Source organism: Micropterus dolomieu, linkage group LG09, assembly GCF_021292245.1.
Source record: "Micropterus dolomieu isolate WLL.071019.BEF.003 ecotype Adirondacks linkage group LG09, ASM2129224v1, whole genome shotgun sequence".
In the NCBI taxonomy this organism is placed as follows: Eukaryota; Metazoa; Chordata; class Actinopteri; order Centrarchiformes; family Centrarchidae; genus Micropterus; species Micropterus dolomieu.
In genome coordinates this window covers 30,078,728-30,096,925 of record NC_060158.1, presented here as the reverse complement: position 1 = coordinate 30,096,925, position 18,198 = coordinate 30,078,728, and the positions used below count along the sequence as shown (strand labels likewise).

The window sequence follows — 18,198 nt, the reverse complement described above, 5'->3', positions numbered from 1 at the left end:
CACGGTCTTTAGGGTCCACAGCAATCTGCCAGTATCAGCACTGGAGATCCAGGGTAGAGAAGACAGTGGATTCTCCCAGTAACTCAAGACACTCATCTATTTTTGGCAGCAGATAAGCATCCCTTAATGTTAAGCCATTTAGGCGCCGATACTGAGAGGTTTCTGAGCTTCTATTGGGGGCATGTTGTAAACCTCTTTAGATATATAACCTGACTGTGCTCTGCCAACTTTCAGTGGACAGTAGTATGGGGATCTTTTATTCCATACTGTTTAAGTTTAAGGAGTAACTTTAAAGAGTGTATAGTCTTCACGGATGTGTTCTGGCAAGGAGCAGACATAGCGAATAGCAAGTCCTTGAAGGCACTCATGAAGCTTGTCAACTCGCAGTTCCTCATTCCCAGCCATCATTTGTGTGTTGTTTTTATTTTAAGGTTGATTTTGCTGGTTCCAAACTATTTTTATTAGGTCCTTTCTTTACACATCCATTTTTAACGGTGCAGGCAAATCTTGTGTTGTCACTGTGTTTCGTTTTTAATAGTGCAGCTTGTTTGGTAGCTTTTCCAGGTCAAAAAGGAAACCCAGTACAGCGCAGGCTAACTAAACTAAAATTTTTACAAAGCTTACAATATCCTTACATATTTAACTAATGTGTGCAGTCTCTAGATGATGATAAATCAAATTCATTACACCAGTTCATGGGTGTCCCATACCACACGACAACTTTTGTAGTCAGAGGACACTATTCTACAGCAAAACTGCCAGAAAGTCAGACGCACAACAGCAGACCATCATTTTAAGTAAAGGAAATGCTAATTAGGAAACTCTGAAGGTAGGAAAGTTAAATGTATTAAATTAGCTAGATAGCTAGCTACTGACATTAACTTACAGCGTCTCCACCAGCGTGTGGTGGGCTGGACTGGAGCAGCTGCAGCTGCAGCTGCGAGTGATGTGGGCAGTCGACGTTCAGCTAATGTCAACGTTAGGAAATTGTATGGTCCATTTTAGGGGTGTCTGAAATTGTATTTCAAGATTCTTCAATATAAGGCATGAATATGGGAAATATATTGTAATATTTTACTATGACAGGTAAGAAAGCCCCTGAACTGTTGTTTTTGCGGCTTTTTTTGGGGGGGTCCAAGCCTTAATTAGGGGGGTCAGACCCCCCCCAATCCTCCCCTTGTAATTACCTCAACATTACTGACATATTGTATTTACTAACATGCTGTAGTTATAACATGACTGACATACTCAATAACATGGGGCATGAGAACAGTACCAGTAATACAATACCAGTCAAATATTAAATCCAGGTACAGCTGTTTCATTTTTGTGGGTTGTTTTTATTCATTAAATCCTTGAAAAGGCTCTACATTGGTCCAAGTCCTAACTTGTCAATAATCATATTGTTCAACATTCAATGATTTGCTGTAGCACGTCAAACTTTTTTAAATGTCATGTTGAACAACTAAAAGCATTACGTTAAATGGCTAGCGAGACAAATTCAAACCTTCTTTATCTTCTCCCTGTTTTCTTCTGTCTTACTGCTTCGGCTGCAGCCGACATCTCTGTCTCTGTCACAGAGCGCGGTGAGTGTTTTAAACGATTAGGGGCGGAGTGAAGAGGGTTGTTAGGTAAGTTGTTGTCTTAAAAGTTACTGGCACACTGCTCATAAATAATTTTTGCACGTAGGCATGCATGTTGTATAAAAGCATTTCAGTATGTTGTATGAGAGGATTTCAGTTGAAATGGAAGGCATTTCAGTTCAACAGGAAAAGCAATGTATTTTAATGTGTTGAACTGTTTCTTGTGTATTGGGAATCATTTTTGTGATATAAAATGTATGGAAGTACATTCTTTATTTGTCCTTTAATTGGGAAATAAAATTGTGATCTACAATTTTAACAAAAATATGAGAGAGCTGCTGCTGTAATGAAATTAAGATGGTATTCATAGATGAACAGTTTGCATAAATGTTGTAAAATAAAAAATGTAATCCTGATATTATTTGGACATTTCTTTAAGAGACAAATGTAACATTCATTAAGAAGTTACATAAAAAAACAAAGAATTATCTGTACACTGAAAAGTTTTGAAGCTCTATAGATGGTGTCATTTATTGCGACCTTTGAATAGGTCTTGTGGATATTACATGTGTATTGTTTGGTTTACTGTAAACTGTGTAGTAAAGCAAAAGGGGTAAAAACATTAGCCAATAGAAGTGCATTCGATCAGCTGATTTTGTTTTGCTCTGTGTGGGCTACTTGCCTGAGAAGACCTCAGAGTTTGCAACATTGCAATTAATTATAGAACCTAGTGGGATTCATAATTTCTCAGTCAGCAGGTCAGTCTTTGTTTAAGCACTTTAACCAGTTTTGTTTGTGGTCACTCTTTTGTGTTTAAACTAGACTTACTGTATATCAGAGCAGCAAACAAGGCACTCTTCAAAACCTGCTCTGGCTCTTGTTGCTGGGTATAAGGCTCCTATGTTATCTTCAAGTATAACGAACAATGTTAAAAGAAATACACTACATTATTATTTGTCAACATTTCAGTCTTCTGACCTTTTCAGTGTTTTCACTTTTCAACTTATACTAGACTGCTCTCCCTTAGCGAAAGAGTTTGTTGTGGTGGCAGCCCGGTTGACGGTGAGTGTCCTGGTTTTTTTTCCTTTTCTTCAATTATTCTGCTTTTTCCTTGGTTTTCTCTGTTCTCTGCCTGCCTCCCTGTGTTTCCTCCCCTGTGTGTGCTCTCTCTCCCTCTGCTCCTGAGCCCAGCCAATGACCTGCACCTGCACCTCATCAGCCACCTCGTCAGCCTGCCACACCTGCCAGTAGTCAACCTCATCCCTGCCTGTATTTCAGCCCCGGTCCTCCACACCACTCTTTATTGATCGTCGTTGCTCCATACCCGGTGCCACCTCTGCGGCTCGTGTTTTTGATTTCTCTCAATTTCCCTGTGCTTTGTCGCTTCTGTCACAACCCCGTCTTTGTCTGCTTTCCTCCCAGGTTCACTCACCCTCATCCTCCGTCCAGTCGGCTGGGCTCTTCCTCCGGTCCCCTCCTCCTCAGACTTCCCTCCCGGCGTCCTTCTTTGCCTCCCCGCTTCCCCGGCTCCCTGCTCCCAGTCCCGTCGGTTTCCCTGTGCCAGTGTTTCCCCGGCATCCACCTCTCCTTCCACTCCAGTCCCTCAACCCCCTTTTCCCTCAAATCTCCTTCGCTCTGAGCGCTGCATTTGGATCCTCTCTGTCCCCACACCACCCATAACAGAGTTGAGCTTTAATATTTGATTTTTTTTTCTGTGTTGCATGATGAGCTGGTTCTTTCAATAGACAATCAGAATGTAAAATGAATTTTCAGTCAGTAGTAAAGACAAAATAACAATTTTTTAAATGGACATAAAACACAAATGTGGGCAATATTTAAAACCACAGTGGATGAGATCCAGTGCTGCTCTTCCTAGCAGAGAGTGGGAAAAGTAGACATGGCCTTTTCACATCCGTATCACCCCAGCCAAACCAACAGGTTCTGTATAGTGCCTGTTGGTTTGGCTGGTCTTTGTGGGCACCAGGCCCAAGGTCCCAAGGTCTTTGTGGGCACCAGACCGTACATAGCTGTCACCAGTAATACAATGGGAGGAAAATAACAGTAAGTGTATTAAATGCTTCAGGTAAAAATATAAAGCTAACTATTTAAGGGGGCTCTGTTTTTAATGTTGTAAATACCATTATGTCACAATTGTAGGAGAAAATGGAGCAAAGTAGCAACACCTCAAAATATATTTGATAGTTTCTATTTTAAATGTATGACTAAATTCAATTACAGTTTATGCATTGTGGCCATGACCTCTACAAGGACTGATCACTGTCAACAGTTATATTCAAGATGATAATCTCACACAGGTCGGTCGATAGCATTAACACAACTGTACAGTCTATAAACATACTCAAATTCAAGACAGCACTGTGGGAAATTACAAGCTTTATTGTAAGCTGTTATGCACTGACTTCTGAGGATCAAACTGCAGAGTTTCTAATCTCTTATTCGATATAATGCCTTTTTAGTCTATAAAGTGGAAATAACTATTTTTTATATGGACGTAAAATACTCATGTTGCCATATTTAACTTCACATTATCTAGTGTTGTCTTCTTAGCAGAAGTGTTATAATGAATGGCCTTTCACATTTATGACTCATAACTAAAGTTTGTGTATAGTGCCTGTTGGTTTGGCTGGTCTTTGTGGGCACCAGGCCCAAGGTCCCAAGGTCTTTGTGGGCACCACATCAGTTTAAAGCTGATTCACGGTAACACTGGCTTATATTTCAGGTTTAGACAATTGTGGTGTTGCAAACCACAATTACATTATATACTTAAAACCATTAAGGCATTTTAAATCTTATCTATAATGTCAATAACATATAGATCATTATTTAAAGTTTTGGTGTATAGCTTTAATGTTAACTTACCTGAAATGCAAGCTGGGATCATCGGCTGGGACCAACCACAGAATTTCACTTGTATATGTGTAAGGTTTTCGTGTGTGTGTGTGTGTGCGTAATATTTTCAGGTGTGTGTTTGTGAGAGCGTTTCAGTTGTGTATGTAAAAGCATTTTACTTCTATGTGTGTGAGCTTTTCAGTATAGTATGTGAATGAGTTTGGTTTCATGTATATGTGAGAAGAAAAATGTATATGCATTGTTTGACTTACGGGTTTCTTTTGGGGTGCCAGTCAGGTTTCTCTCCTGACACGTAAGATTTTTATGATTTTACACAGAATAATATATTTTACCTATCAAGTGACACAAAGGGTACATATACGATGTTATGGAATCTCACATTAAGTGAAACCAATGAACAATAATGAAAACCACAATTCAATTATAAAATTCAACAAAGGCAATGTATATTAACAAAAGCGTACCACAAATCAATAAACACAACTCAAATTTCCCCTCAGGGTTCTGTTAATTTCAATTCAGCAAGCAGTTCAGTTCAAAACCGGTTCAGGTTAAATCTCAGAGCAAGAAAAAACACCCATCAAATAAAGATTGCTCTGCTCCTCAAAACAAATGTTAATCCAACATGAGAAAAAAACTAAAAGGTGCAGGCCGTCACAGCATGGTGATTCTGAATAATATCTCTAGGGGCACCTCATAATGAGCAGACTGCAGCGCACAGAGTGTTTTATTAAATCACACACTTTTTGGAGTTATGTAATTGCACATGATGACATCACGATTGTGATAATTGTGCAGCCCTATTTAAAATCCTTCTGCTTACCTACAAAGCCATTACTTGTCAGGCACCATCTTGTCTTAAAAAGCCCATAGTACCTTACCCGAATGCAGTGTTACTTGTGGTTCCTAGAGTCTCCAAAAGTAGAATAAGAGCAAGAGCCTTTAACTATCAAGTTCCTCTCCTGTGGGACCAGATCCCAGTTTGGGTTCAGGAGGCAGACACCGTCTCCACATTTAAGAGTAAACCTAAGACTTTTTGCTTTGATAAAGCTTATAGTTAGGGCTGGCTCAGGTGAGTCCTGAACCATCCTAGACTGTCGGGGGACTTCCCATGATGCACTGAGCTCCTTCCTCCTTCTCTCTCTCAATCTTTATGCATTCTTATTCTATTGATGCATATTTTTTGTTGTTGTTGTTTTATATATATATATATATTTGTTTTTATTGATGCATGTTACTAACGCAACTTCTCCCGTAGTTTTGTGCTTTCTCATCCCTCTCTCCTCCTGTCGCTTTCTGCAGGTGTTTCTGGCTCCGCAACAGGGGCTTCCTGCTTACCCCCACGTTCCTGCTCTACACCTGTTTCTACAATTATTATCATTAGTCCTAGTATTTCTGTGTGGATATTGTGTTGGCTGCATCTCTCTCTCTCCCTCTCTCTCTCCCTTACCCCCAACCGGTCGATGCAGATGGCCGCTACCTCCTAAAAGGGAGGTTTTCTTTGCCATTGTCCTTGCTTATGGTGTGAATTGTTGGGTCTCTGTATTATAAAGAGTACGCTCTAGACCTGCTCTCCATGAAAAGTGCTGTGAGAACTTTTGTTGTGAATTGGCACTACATAAGTAAAATTGATAACAAGATACACTTCATGAGAACGACATGAGCAGGCCTCAGTGGGCAGAATGCAGGTGTCCCACTTGGACAAGGGTGATGGATAAGTTTAACGGAAGTACAGTATGTGTGCAATCTGTCTGTCAATTTGATGGGTCCCAGCACAACCTGGGTGAGACATGCATTCACCTAGACAGGTTGCCAGTCTATCACAGGGCTAACTGAATTAATATACTGAATGCTAAGAAAAGTCAAATAGACGGAAAAGAAATGATTCAGCAAAATGTCTTTATTTGGTTTTAGGCATGTTGGTATGTGATCAATGAAGGAGAAAAAGCAGAGGTCAGTCCAGACATTAATATAGAGCAGTCTGGAGTCACACAGAGACCAAGCTGTTTGGTAGGAATTACATAGTTGAAAATGCTACTATCATAGTTATAGCTTTTCTCTTTAATATTCCTTAATTTAATCACTTTGGTTATTTTAATTCATAAAGGAAATTGTTTTCATCCAATTTTGCTCTTAAAGGGATACTTGGGGATTTTTGAAATGGAGCTGTTTAAGGTACTTATCCACAGTCAGTGTATTACCTGCAGTAGGTCCCCAGTTTGGAGAAGTAGAGAGAAGAAAACCTGTTAGCTGCTGACCCTGTCCACAACACTACATTGCTTAGCTTCCATGCTGGTACAACTCTGCTGGGTACACGCTGACCACAATCTACTGCAGGTAATGCACTGACTGTGGAAAAGTATCTGTTAACTATCCCTTTAAGGAATATTTGTTCTGCGTCCATTGGCTTATATTTTTAACAAGTAATTTGGTCTACATGTTAACAGAAACAATACATTGCTTGAAATAAAAGTAGCTAATGGACATAGTGTTATCGGAACACTAACTGACAACATATGCAATTCATTATGTTTTTACCATTTGAGTGCCAATTTTATAGGGAAAGGTCCTTGTGTCATTACCATCAGAACTTTAGACTTTATAACAGGAGCCATAATGCTAAATAAATAAAATAAATAAATAACATTAAAGAGTCAGTTCAAACAAATCACAAAAAAATAATTTTCCCTCTTACCACTTGTGGTATTAAGGCATTCAAGAAGTACAACCAAAATAAAAAGTACAACCGCTGTTGAGTTTTTCAAATATGTTTTTGAATGCTTTTAAGAGAGCCTATGTAACTTTTGCTGAACAAAGTGGCCACTGTGGAAAGAAGTGGTAATTACTGGATAAAATGCTCCAACATAGTTTAACAGAAGCACATGTAAGAGATTAGTCAGCATGCAAAGTCAATGTCAGTGTCAGTAACACAGCAATATCTATCTAATTGTTATAACATTACCACCCTAAACAGGAGTTTAGTGCAACTCCAGGAGGTCATACTAGGCCAAGTAAGACTATAGCAGCAAATGTGTAATTATTTTAGCAAAGGTGCATTTCATTCCATATGAATTAATTTGCAATTGTTATTTCTTCTACAGAATTCCATTCACTTCCACTGTACTGGGTTGGTAACCAACAAACCTTAGTAAATAAAACTCTAACTGTGACATTTTTTTTGTCATTTGCATGAACTGACCCATTAAAACATTTCTTTTTGAGAATGTACTACATTAATGTGTAAAACAAAATGTACACTTAAAACCTTTCAAGTCACAACTTGGTCTCCGTTTCCAGTTACAGATTATCTACAATCTGTCCTTTACCTCCACCTTTTCATTTTTGCCAAAGACAAAGAACAGGACCTTAGTAACAACAGGCTAAAGCTTTAAGTCTTCAGTTGGCTACAATCTACAAGTGGGAAGAGAAACGAGAAGCAGTAGAAGAAGTGTAGTTTTTCGTTGGTACTAGCAACCAGCTTCTACTTTATTACAATTCTTTTCTTTTTTCGTAATTCTTTTTTTTCTAGTAGCTGGCTGTTTGGTGTGATTGTGGCTTTTACAAACTTTCCAGCCTTATAGTTACTGTCTCTGGAAAACTCACATCCCTTGCTCAAAGACCATTCCAAAGTAATCCTAACAATAATTTTCTTGGCATCCTTACACATGTAAAAAATGACATTTGAAATTATCATAAGTAATGTTTTCAAATCTAATAATAACAACATTACACTTTTTTTACACTTACACCAGGATGAACAAAATACTCAAATGAAAAGAGGCAGAGAAATAAATTGTTCCCATAGGACCAACAAATGCTTTCCATTTAAAAAAACTAGTTTAACCACTACGCACTTCACACTACAAAAACACATTGACTTTATAGGTCTTCCATATCAAATACACTTTTTGGTATCGCATTGGTTTAACAGCTTTCAGGCTTTCAGTTCTGTAAAAAAGAGGGGAAAAAACTCTATCTTCATTCTGCTTTGAGTAAACCTTTAACATTCATAAAGGGTTAAGGTAAACCTCGAGGACCATAAAACCTTGAGGCAACACACAATTTTGTGAGTGAGTTTCTTTAGCCTTGTAATCCAAAGCCATGGAAATTGAAATCCTGGTTCACTACATTTTTTCAACTGTTTAAAGTCCAATTGAAATCAAAATCAGTCCAGTCAAAAATGTAAAAATAAATATGTGGTTCCTTCTCAACGATGCTGCCCTCAAGGTTCACCTATTGTTAGCCATTCACACATCTCACTCACAGGCATTTCTGTGCTCTGGACTTAGACTATGAATGTAAAGGTATTTGGTTACATATTTCTTTAAGATATCTAAATATTTGGCACAAATTCAACTACTTTACAAAAGGAAGGAAGTATTATAGTATCAACATAAAAAGTATTTCAAAATATCTGACATCTTCATTTGGTTAACAAAATTTACTTAAAAGTAAAATGTTAGAATCAACAAAATAAAGACTTTCATGTTGAAGGGGTGCACCTGCAATGACTTCCAATGCAATGAAACTAAAGGACATGAAAGATATTTAAAAAATGGTAATGAAATCAAGAGCAACATTTTTTTTTGGCTTGGATTCAGTTAAAGCACTTTACACACAGGTGACCCCTTTAAAACATTCCAAATTTGTAAGGAAATGTAGTCTCTCTTAAAATATTTTTTTAAAGGAAAATAATGAAAACCATCCAAACCTTTACATCTTTGGGTATCATTGAGCTTGGTTTTCATAGAAGAACTTTTTGGATATGCTGACACAGTGAAACATGAACCTTATCTGTGCATTCAGGCAAGTATCACCATAAAACGTCTTTAGCTGCCAACTCAGTCGTTAAGGTCCCAGGGTGATCAATTTGGCATCTGGAACGTCAACCTGGCAGCCTGGCCTCAGTCATTTTTTTGGCTTATATTCAGAATGCCATCAGGTCTGTGCAGATCAAACAAGCATAGTTTCAACTTGTTGTCTTTGGGAGGTCTTTGAGGTCCATATTTTCCGCTACATCCTCTGCACAAACATGTCTTTGGAGATGGACACTTGTGGGTATTTCAAAGCCATGGATAACCACATACTGGAGCAACAATTATCTGGTAGAAAACACTACATGGCCTTCTTGATATATTCTGATGTGAGATAAGAAAAGTTGAAGATTTCCACTAAAACTGAACATGATGGAAACAAAAGGTAACCTGGAGGAGGTTGTTAAGGCTCTTGTCGATCTCTGGCACGGTAAGGCTTAGACTTGTGGCAGTGGAATTCAGGCTCTGTCACAGTTATGCTCTCCTTGGTAGTCATCCTGGTGAGCACTCTCTGGACTAGTGTTGTTGGCAGCTGGCACGGTACACTAATACTGGTACTGGTCAAGGAAGTGATTGCTAAAGGGAAAGGGTTTCAGTATTTTTGGTTGAGGTAGGCTAGCAAAAGCAGCACAATCAGGTTAACATTGGTTAACACTGAGGTAGCTTTCTTTGGAGGATAACAAGGTTCTTCTAAATGGCTTGTGTGGTGATAGACAATCATTTCTAATCAGAATCTCATTCACAAAGGCCGCTATGTTTCTTTCCTTTCTTATTGCAGAGGAATTGAAGGCAAGTCAAGAGTTCTGACACAACAGACTGACTGGAAAGTCTCAGTCAGGTGAGAATATTTGGCTTAATTTTGGGGGCACACAAGACTGTAGTGCACATTTTCACATGTCAGCTTAACAGAGGAGATCTGAGGAATAGAATATTTTGGTTATGGAACAGACTCTCACTGGAAAAGTGACATGAGTGTATGAGGTGCGCACACAAAAAGAATGTGACAGGACCTAATCTGGAGATGTAATGCTGTTTGAAAGATTTTCCTACAGGTGCATGTGCACAGGCAATAAAGGCAATAGGCTTTGGTTTGAGGTAGGGGTGGAGGATAGGGTTGGGGTGGCAAAAAATGTTCTATAAGCATTCTGTCGCAGTTTTGTGGGGCTACTTTGAGGTTATTAGCAGCAGTTTTTGAGGAAACTAAACCTATGACTGACCCCTTTTAAAGGCCACAGAAGGACCTCATTGATTGGAGGCGTGGGATTCCTAAGTGAGAAAGAGACTAGTGGAGGGATGTGGGTGTTTATGTTATTGACCAGTGTTAGCCAGTGTCCGTGCCAAGCAAACCTGACAAATGCTGCTCAATGACAACCTGGCACTGCCCTGGACAGACCACCTGCTCAGAGGAAGAGTAAGCAACAGGACAGGAAGGAGATAAAACAGAGGAAAGACAAGGAATTAGTTTTATTTAAGTATTGTACTATTTTTGACATGCAAAAGCAGTGTACCAAAGTACGAATAAAGATACTACATCACCAGTAGACTTTTAGCGATATACTACTGAGCTGTGAAGAATACTATTACTTACTGTAAAAGTCAGTTCTTTCAGTAGCTCAGTTTTGTTCCATTTAACCTCTACTTATTAGTAGTAGATGGTAATTTAAAAAGGCACCTATCTGAGTTTAATCCTTATCTTGGAGGAACCCAGAGGTCACTTTTCAGTTTCTTGCTGAGATTTTCACTTTTGACATAACCAAACTTTAAAGAGAAATTCCAGTTTGTTCTTTTTTAGTCTTATTATTTGTGGTTTTGGCCATCATTTCTTAGGTTTTTATCACAAATGGCCACAAAAAATGTCATATCAATGTGTCATATGACAGATGGATAAATACTAGCATCAAACTTCAACCAATATTTCAGTAGGTCAGTATTTGTTCCAAGAAAGAAAATGATAGATGCGTGTAAGGGGATCAACTGCTAAAGGTAGGCCCTCCGGTTTATTAGAAGTTGGACAAATGAACGAGCACACGTGTTATTTAGCATGAGAGCCGACAGCCAGTGGCTCTTTATATCATGACGCCAGATGGAGTCGGGACAGATGCAGACAGATGACTGCAAAAAATCACAGACATAATAGTGCTGAAGTTGTCTGTTCTCTGCTGGAAAGGTAATTAAGTTAGTCACACTTTAGCAATGCAAATGAAAGCTGTTGTTTGATAGCTATAGCTAGAAGCTGGCCATAATCACAGAGAGAAGTGACGCGTTTCCCCTGTCGGTGGTGTAAAATATGGAATGTTAGTTGGATTAATTTCATGTAGCCTTGTTATTCTCCAGTGCTGTGGTTTGGCTTTTCCGGTTACGTTAGTGAGACAATCAGCTCATCAGTAATTCCCAATAAAACGGTAACGTTAGCTTACAGCATGGAAGCATCAGCCAGCTAAACTTCTACTGCTCTGGTAGAAAATACATGTGGTTGGATTAATTTCATGTAGTGATGCTCTCTCTAAGGCAGCATGGTAGTGCAGTGGTTTGCCTTGCCCCGGCCTTTCTGTGTGGAGTTTACATGTTCTCCCTGTCTCTGCGTGGGTTCTCTCCAGGTGCTCTGGCTTCCGCCCACCGTCCAAAGACATGCGGCCTAGGTTAATTGGTGACCCCAGATTGTCCTTAGGTGTGAGTGTGACTGTTTGTTTGACTATGTGGTGTGGCCCTGCGATGGTTTGGCTACCTGGCCAGGGTGTACCCCACCTTTCGCCCGTTTTCAGCTGGGATTGGCTCCAGCCCCCCGTGACCCTGTACGCAGGACAAGTGGTTGACGATGGATGGACTCTCTCTCTCTCTCCAGCGCTCTGTTTTGGCTTTGTCGGTTACATTCGTGAGACAATCAGCTGATCGCTAATTGCCAATAAAACGGCAGCTTCCAGCATGAAAGCTCAGATCAGCTAGCTAAACTTTTAGCTGAGATCAGATAGCTAAACTTTTACTGCCCTGGTAGAAAAAAATGTTGTTGGATTGTAATTTAATGTAGTTATTCTACAGCGCTCTGTTATGGCTTTGCAACATGGACAGAAATTTGCCGTTACCTTCCTGAGACAAACAGCTGATGAATATTATTAGCAATAAAACGGTAAAAGCAGGGAAGCTCAGATCAGCAGCTGCTTTTCACTGGTGGAAAAGATGTATTTATTTTACTGCTAGTAGTGACACATAACATGACATGACCGTGTGCCTATCAAGTGACCAATAATAAATACTTTCCAAATTTGCATTAAAAAAAAAAAAAGTTTTATTTTTTGTTTTAAATAGTGCCTTGCCACTGTGCACACAAATGTGTAATTTGTTCTTTCACATGCTAAATGCCTATTAAAAACGTTACTGAAATTGTGGCTGTCAGTACTACTTTGTGTTTTGTTGTATTTAAAAAAATTAAAACAGACATTTTGGTAAGATTTGCAGATTGCCAATCTAATTAATTAAGCAAAGCGAGAGGAGCCTTGATCCTCACTTCATGTATGTGTTTCATAATGGGCTGTGGTGCAGAAACAGTGAGGCTTACATTTTCCTGTTATCTGTGAGTGGTCATACTTGATGCACTAGATGTGATAGTTTTTGAGATGTTCTTCATTTACTTTGGTATGTTAGTCTAGATGAGTGACCCTCCCAAGATGTAACAAAAAGTATGATTACAGTACAGTAAAATAATGTATTGTATTCGACGTGTGCGGTTTTTCCCATTGTCCAATCTAATGAATGGAGAGACGGGCCCTCAGTTGTGCTCACGGACGTTTACAGTTGCTTGGATTGTCCGGCGCCCTCAGTTTGTCTATTTTTTTTAAAGCAGGTGTTTTTAACAACAAAAGACACACACCTGTGAGTTGTGATCAAGTTACTTAGCAACAAACCAAAGATTACAGATCACTGGCGCTATAATCTTTGATTAGACAGACAGGACAGCTGATTCGGTGGTTGCCTAACAACATAAAAAAACACAGCACTTTGCTCTTTTCTAAATTTAACCAAGAAAAGGCATTGCTGTGCGCCTCGCTTTCTGTCTGATCAGGCCTTTTTCTTCTTTGGCGTTTTTATAGCAGTTGGCATTACTGCCACCTAGTGGATTGAACAGTGCAAAATATTTAGTGTCCACCCAAAGTGATTTCATTCACAACTATAGTCCGCCTAGTTATTTTTAAGTTAGATTATATAAGTTATTGTTTTTCTATTTGTGTCTATAGCAGCATTTTTGCAACCCCCAGGAGGGTCCTGACCCCCAGGTTAAGAACCCACTGTACTAGTGGAATAAATTCACTCCTCTACTTTCTCTTTTGGTCTCTGCCACAGTAATCAGTTAGAAACATCAACAAAAAATGTCTGTCGCTCCACACTAAGGATGTAAAATGACATAATGCTCAATTGAAATGTCAAATTAAATGTTACTTATGGCAAATATGTGCTTACTTCAAAACCCAGAATATTTGCACCTGCTATGTACCTGCAGTGAATTTACTCTACAGTTCGTCTGAGCCACAAGTTGAGTGCTAAGAGTTTACTTTTTCATCATTTAACTTGTAATTAAATGCAAGGCCCACTTGCCCATCTATAATGTACTTGTTTTATTAACTAGAATACCTTCTTTCAAGTCTCTACACCAAGACAAATACTTGAAAATGTACTGAAACAGTACTAAATTAAGTGGCTGAATAAAATCGAAAAAGCTGTGACCAGCATATTCTGAGTGACTACCTGAGGCACTGACTCCACTGTTTGGCGGTTTGCTCCATCTTTATGGATGCCATTGTGTCCTGTGTTGTCCCTCGGTACAGACCAGTTGTCCTGAGTCCCTTTACTGCAAAACAGACTGTAAACAGGTTCCAGCTACAGATTTTTCTATAACTTTGCAACATAACAAAATCTCAATTCATGAAGGTATAGGATTTTCAGAGGCTATTTCTATTCACTGGACTAGCCAGGTGTGGGTTTCTATATCAGTAAAATGATACACATTTCATTGGATTGTAAATTGACAAGGATTATTTATAGTGTATAAAATACAAGTTGAAAGGATATACAGTGTATTGGTACTTACCTGCGACGGTATCCAAACATAAGGAAGAGCACACAGAAGATTATACAGGCTGTGCCAATATGGATGCCAATGACAATGCTGCCCAGAGAGGCTTCTCCATCCCTGCACTGACACAGACTGCTCCCTCCTGGAAACAAACACAGCACTAATGAGGACCACCCTGCAAAAAAGCTGAGATTTTGCCAAACTAACATTTCGCACTATATATCTGGTCCATGTTTTCCTGGATTTTACATATAGTTGAAATTATAGTCTTAATGCAATGTGCAGAAACTCCATAGAAATAATTTCCCTGACAATCTGGTGATCCTTGTGTGGAGGTTTGCCTGCAGCAATTTCAATGTGAGAGCTTTCTTATAGCAGCCAAAATAAATTTTAAGAGAAATTCATCCTGGGCCATGAGTTTATTTGGGATTTTGCCCGTGTATAATTTTGTACTTTAGTGATAATTGGGATATTGGATATTGTTACTTGTTATATTGTGACAATAAACCTACCTAAATGATGTCTTACATCATTTATGCATCTAAGAATATAGGAACTAGATTAGGTTCATTACCCTTCACGTGTGTATAGTCTTTATTAATGTAGTTTCCAACTTGCAGATGAAATCTGTTTTTTCAAGGTTATCATTTCCAAAAATGCTGGTCTCATCCTTAACTTCATGATGATATTGTCTAACTTTAAGCAAGATCAGAACATATTTGCACCCAATGTTTATAGTAGTTAAAAGGTGTCTATAGGTTGTGAATTAAATATATATAATTCAAATTTAACCATTGTACTTTGCACTCTTCAACAACATTTGCAAGTGTAACCAGAGGACTGGCTGAAAGCAAGACACAGTGCGTGACCATAATCACCAGTGCTTTGGTCACTCATGCCTTCCTCTGCCAGTGACACCAGTCTCTTGGAGCAGTCACTCTCCCCGTTTCCATTGTAGGCCAACAGTTTGACTTCATACACTCCACCCGGTTCTGAAACAGAGTGGCATACAGAGTCAGTCAAGAGTTTGAAACAATGTTTATGAAGTGGAATGATTTGTGAATGTCTCTGCTAAGTATGTGTTCTTCTTTAAGCACAATCATACTTCGTTACACTTTTCTACACAACATACACAATGACTATTGTATTGGTGGTGCAGGGACTGCACGTGCAGACCATAAAGATCAGAGGGGAAATTGGATTAAAGACGATAATCAAATCATCCACAGTTGATTCAATAAAAATCTGAATGTCATCATTTTGCTGCTGGCTGTCAAGGTGGTGGTCAGCAAACGATGTGGGCTTTGTAGATCATTGGCAGACTTTCTGGAGAAAACCTGGTCTGATTAGGAGAGACAGCATTCATCCCACCTTGGATGGGGAAGTTCTCATATATAGAAATCTTACTGAGTTTATTGGTGGACCAAATCCATGACAATTCAGAATTGAGACCAGAAGGCAGAGTCACAGTCTTACAAGCTCCTCAGTGTTTCCATTTTAGCAGTTACCCACACAAAACTCCATAGTGATGGTGTCTGGCCCCCTATTCCATTTAGCAAGTAATTCAATCAAAAGTAAACAGAAGAGGAGCTTTGTATACAAATCTAATAAATATTAACACCACCGCTGGAAAAAGTACAAAACATAGTAAATTAAATGTGAAATCTGGAAGAATCTCATTTAATCTGGCAGGATATTCTTAAAATATAGATATACATGGAAATTGAATATTTAATTGGCATTAAAGGAACCATTCTAAACTGGTTAAAGGTCTATTTATCAATCTCAGTTTGTACATGTTAACAATGAATCCTTGAGGGACGCTAGTGCGCATGCGTAGGATGTAGACGTGCTTAGCTTGTGCTCTCCACCGCAACTTATGCAAAATTACCGAACACCACGATAAAACTGTCCAAGAGCTGATATTTTTTGCTCGCTCGCCTATTTCATCTGTTGAACTTAGCTAATTTGAAAATGTCGCGGCAAAGAAACCCTCCTGGGAAGCCCAAGACCATCAGTGGATACATCGGCAGTGCTAATGCTAGCGAGTCTAGTGCTAGTGATAGCCGCTCTTACGAGCCCTCTGCTAAACCTACGACTACCGCCTCAGATACTATGTCCATAGACAAAACCCACATGTACGAGATGTGCAAGGAAATCTGTAAGGAAATGTCAGAGACGATTCTGGGGAGACTCGATGAACGTTTTGATGCCTTTGACACCAAGTTTCAGTCTGTGCTCTCTGTGCAAACTGACCTGCAAAACCGCATGGTCAGTCAAGAGAAAGTGACCAGTGCACTTGAAGAGCATGTGGAAGTGCTTGACATAAAGTGTGAGGATTTAACAAAATGCACCAGCCAGCTTCAAACCAAACTACTGGACTTAGAAGCACGGTCCCGCAGACACAACATCAAGATTGTTGGTATAAAAGAAAATTCAGGAGAAGGAAAACCAACTGATTTTGTTTCCAAACTTATTCCTGAACTGCTGGGTAAACAGCACTTTCCACATCCAATGAAAGTTGATCGCGCACATCGTTCTCTGCAACCTAAATCTGCGTCGGGTGGCAAGCCATGATGCCACCATGATGGCTTGTATTCATCATTTTCAGGTTAAGGAGCAGCTTCTACGCCTCAGCAGGACGCAATCAATGGAGTACAAGGGAAACAAAGTTCTGATCTTCCCTGATTATACTAACGAAGTGATGAGCCAGCGCCGTGCCTTTCGAGACGTGATGAAAGCCCTGAGAGATGTATGAGTTAAACATCACCTGCGCCATCCGGCCAGGCTTCATGTTTACTGGGATGAGGAGGAAAATACTCCAGATGTTAACAATGATCCAGCGGCAGCTGAAGCAGCTCGTTCATTGAAGGAATGGCAAATTAATGGCAATTATTAATGCACCAGGGCGCAGGACAATTTCTCTTAAAGGCGTATTTTACTTTGTTTTCAAATGTGTTACGAGCTTTCAATTTTCAACTTATATTTACATTGTGGTGGAGGGCGCTACTTGGGTCCGGCCTACTATTTGTCCAGCAGCTCCTGTGTTGACCAAGAGAGGAAGATACGCATCCGGTTTGAGGGACGCGGAGGTGAGGGAGGGGGGGTTGATGTGGAACTGTGTTGTTGTTCTTGTTTGGCTCAGATGCACATGTTTTATTCACTTGCGTTCAGTATTGCAACAGCATTTGTATTTTTTCACATTTTTTCAAAATGACTCAAGTACAAGGTAAAATGCATGTAGGAGGCAGCCATCCAACGAAGGTTAAAATGAAGGGCAACTGGACTTGGTTGAAGATACTGGAAGACGTTTCGTCCCTTATCCAAAGGACTTCTTCAGTTCTGACTGACTGGCAGGGAAACTCAGCTATTTAACCTCAGTGGGGTCGTTGGCCCGGGTCATCGATACCGCTGGTTCGTTAGTGTTCCTTGTTGCTGTGACGACAGTCGTTGAGACTACCTGTGGCCAAGACTGAACGACCATCGTTGGTATCTTCACCTGAGGCCAATAGGTTACGTTTGTTGAGTTTCCTGGGAAGTGATGAAAGGACAGCATTGTAAGTGGGGGATAAGTGGTGGCGTAGACCCCCTCCCCTGTTCAAGAAAAGCAATCTAGTGTATGCGGTCCAATGCAGTGAGGAATGCACAGACCTGTATATTGGGGAGACTAAACAACCACTACACAAACGCATGGCTCAATACAGAAGGGCCAACTCCTCAGGTCAAGACTCTGCTGTCTACTTACATCTGAAGGACAGAGGACACTCGTTTGAGGACCACCAGGTGCACATTTTAGACAGAGAAGATGGATGGTTTGAAAGAGGTGTCAAGGAAGCCATCTACACCAGGGTTGAGAAGCCGTCAT

At 39.7% G+C, this 18,198-nt stretch overlaps 1 protein-coding gene across 1 annotated transcript in view; it reads right to left on the bottom strand.

Annotated features, from left to right (window-relative positions):
* Window positions 1-9,954: 9,954 nt before the first annotated feature.
* The window catches only part of si:ch211-57n23.4 (immunoglobulin superfamily DCC subclass member 3), a 56,779-nt gene continuing 48,535 nt past the window's right edge, over window positions 9,955-18,198 (bottom strand). Inside the window, exons 9-12 of the mRNA XM_046057846.1 lie at window positions 15,212-15,325; window positions 14,349-14,475; window positions 14,006-14,120; window positions 9,955-10,664 (exon numbers count right to left, since the gene is read on the bottom strand). Coding sequence (XP_045913802.1) covers window positions 10,590-10,664; window positions 14,006-14,120; window positions 14,349-14,475; window positions 15,212-15,325 — 431 coding nt within the window. The 3' untranslated portion in view covers window positions 9,955-10,589. The remainder of the gene's footprint in view (window positions 10,665-14,005; window positions 14,121-14,348; window positions 14,476-15,211; window positions 15,326-18,198) is intronic.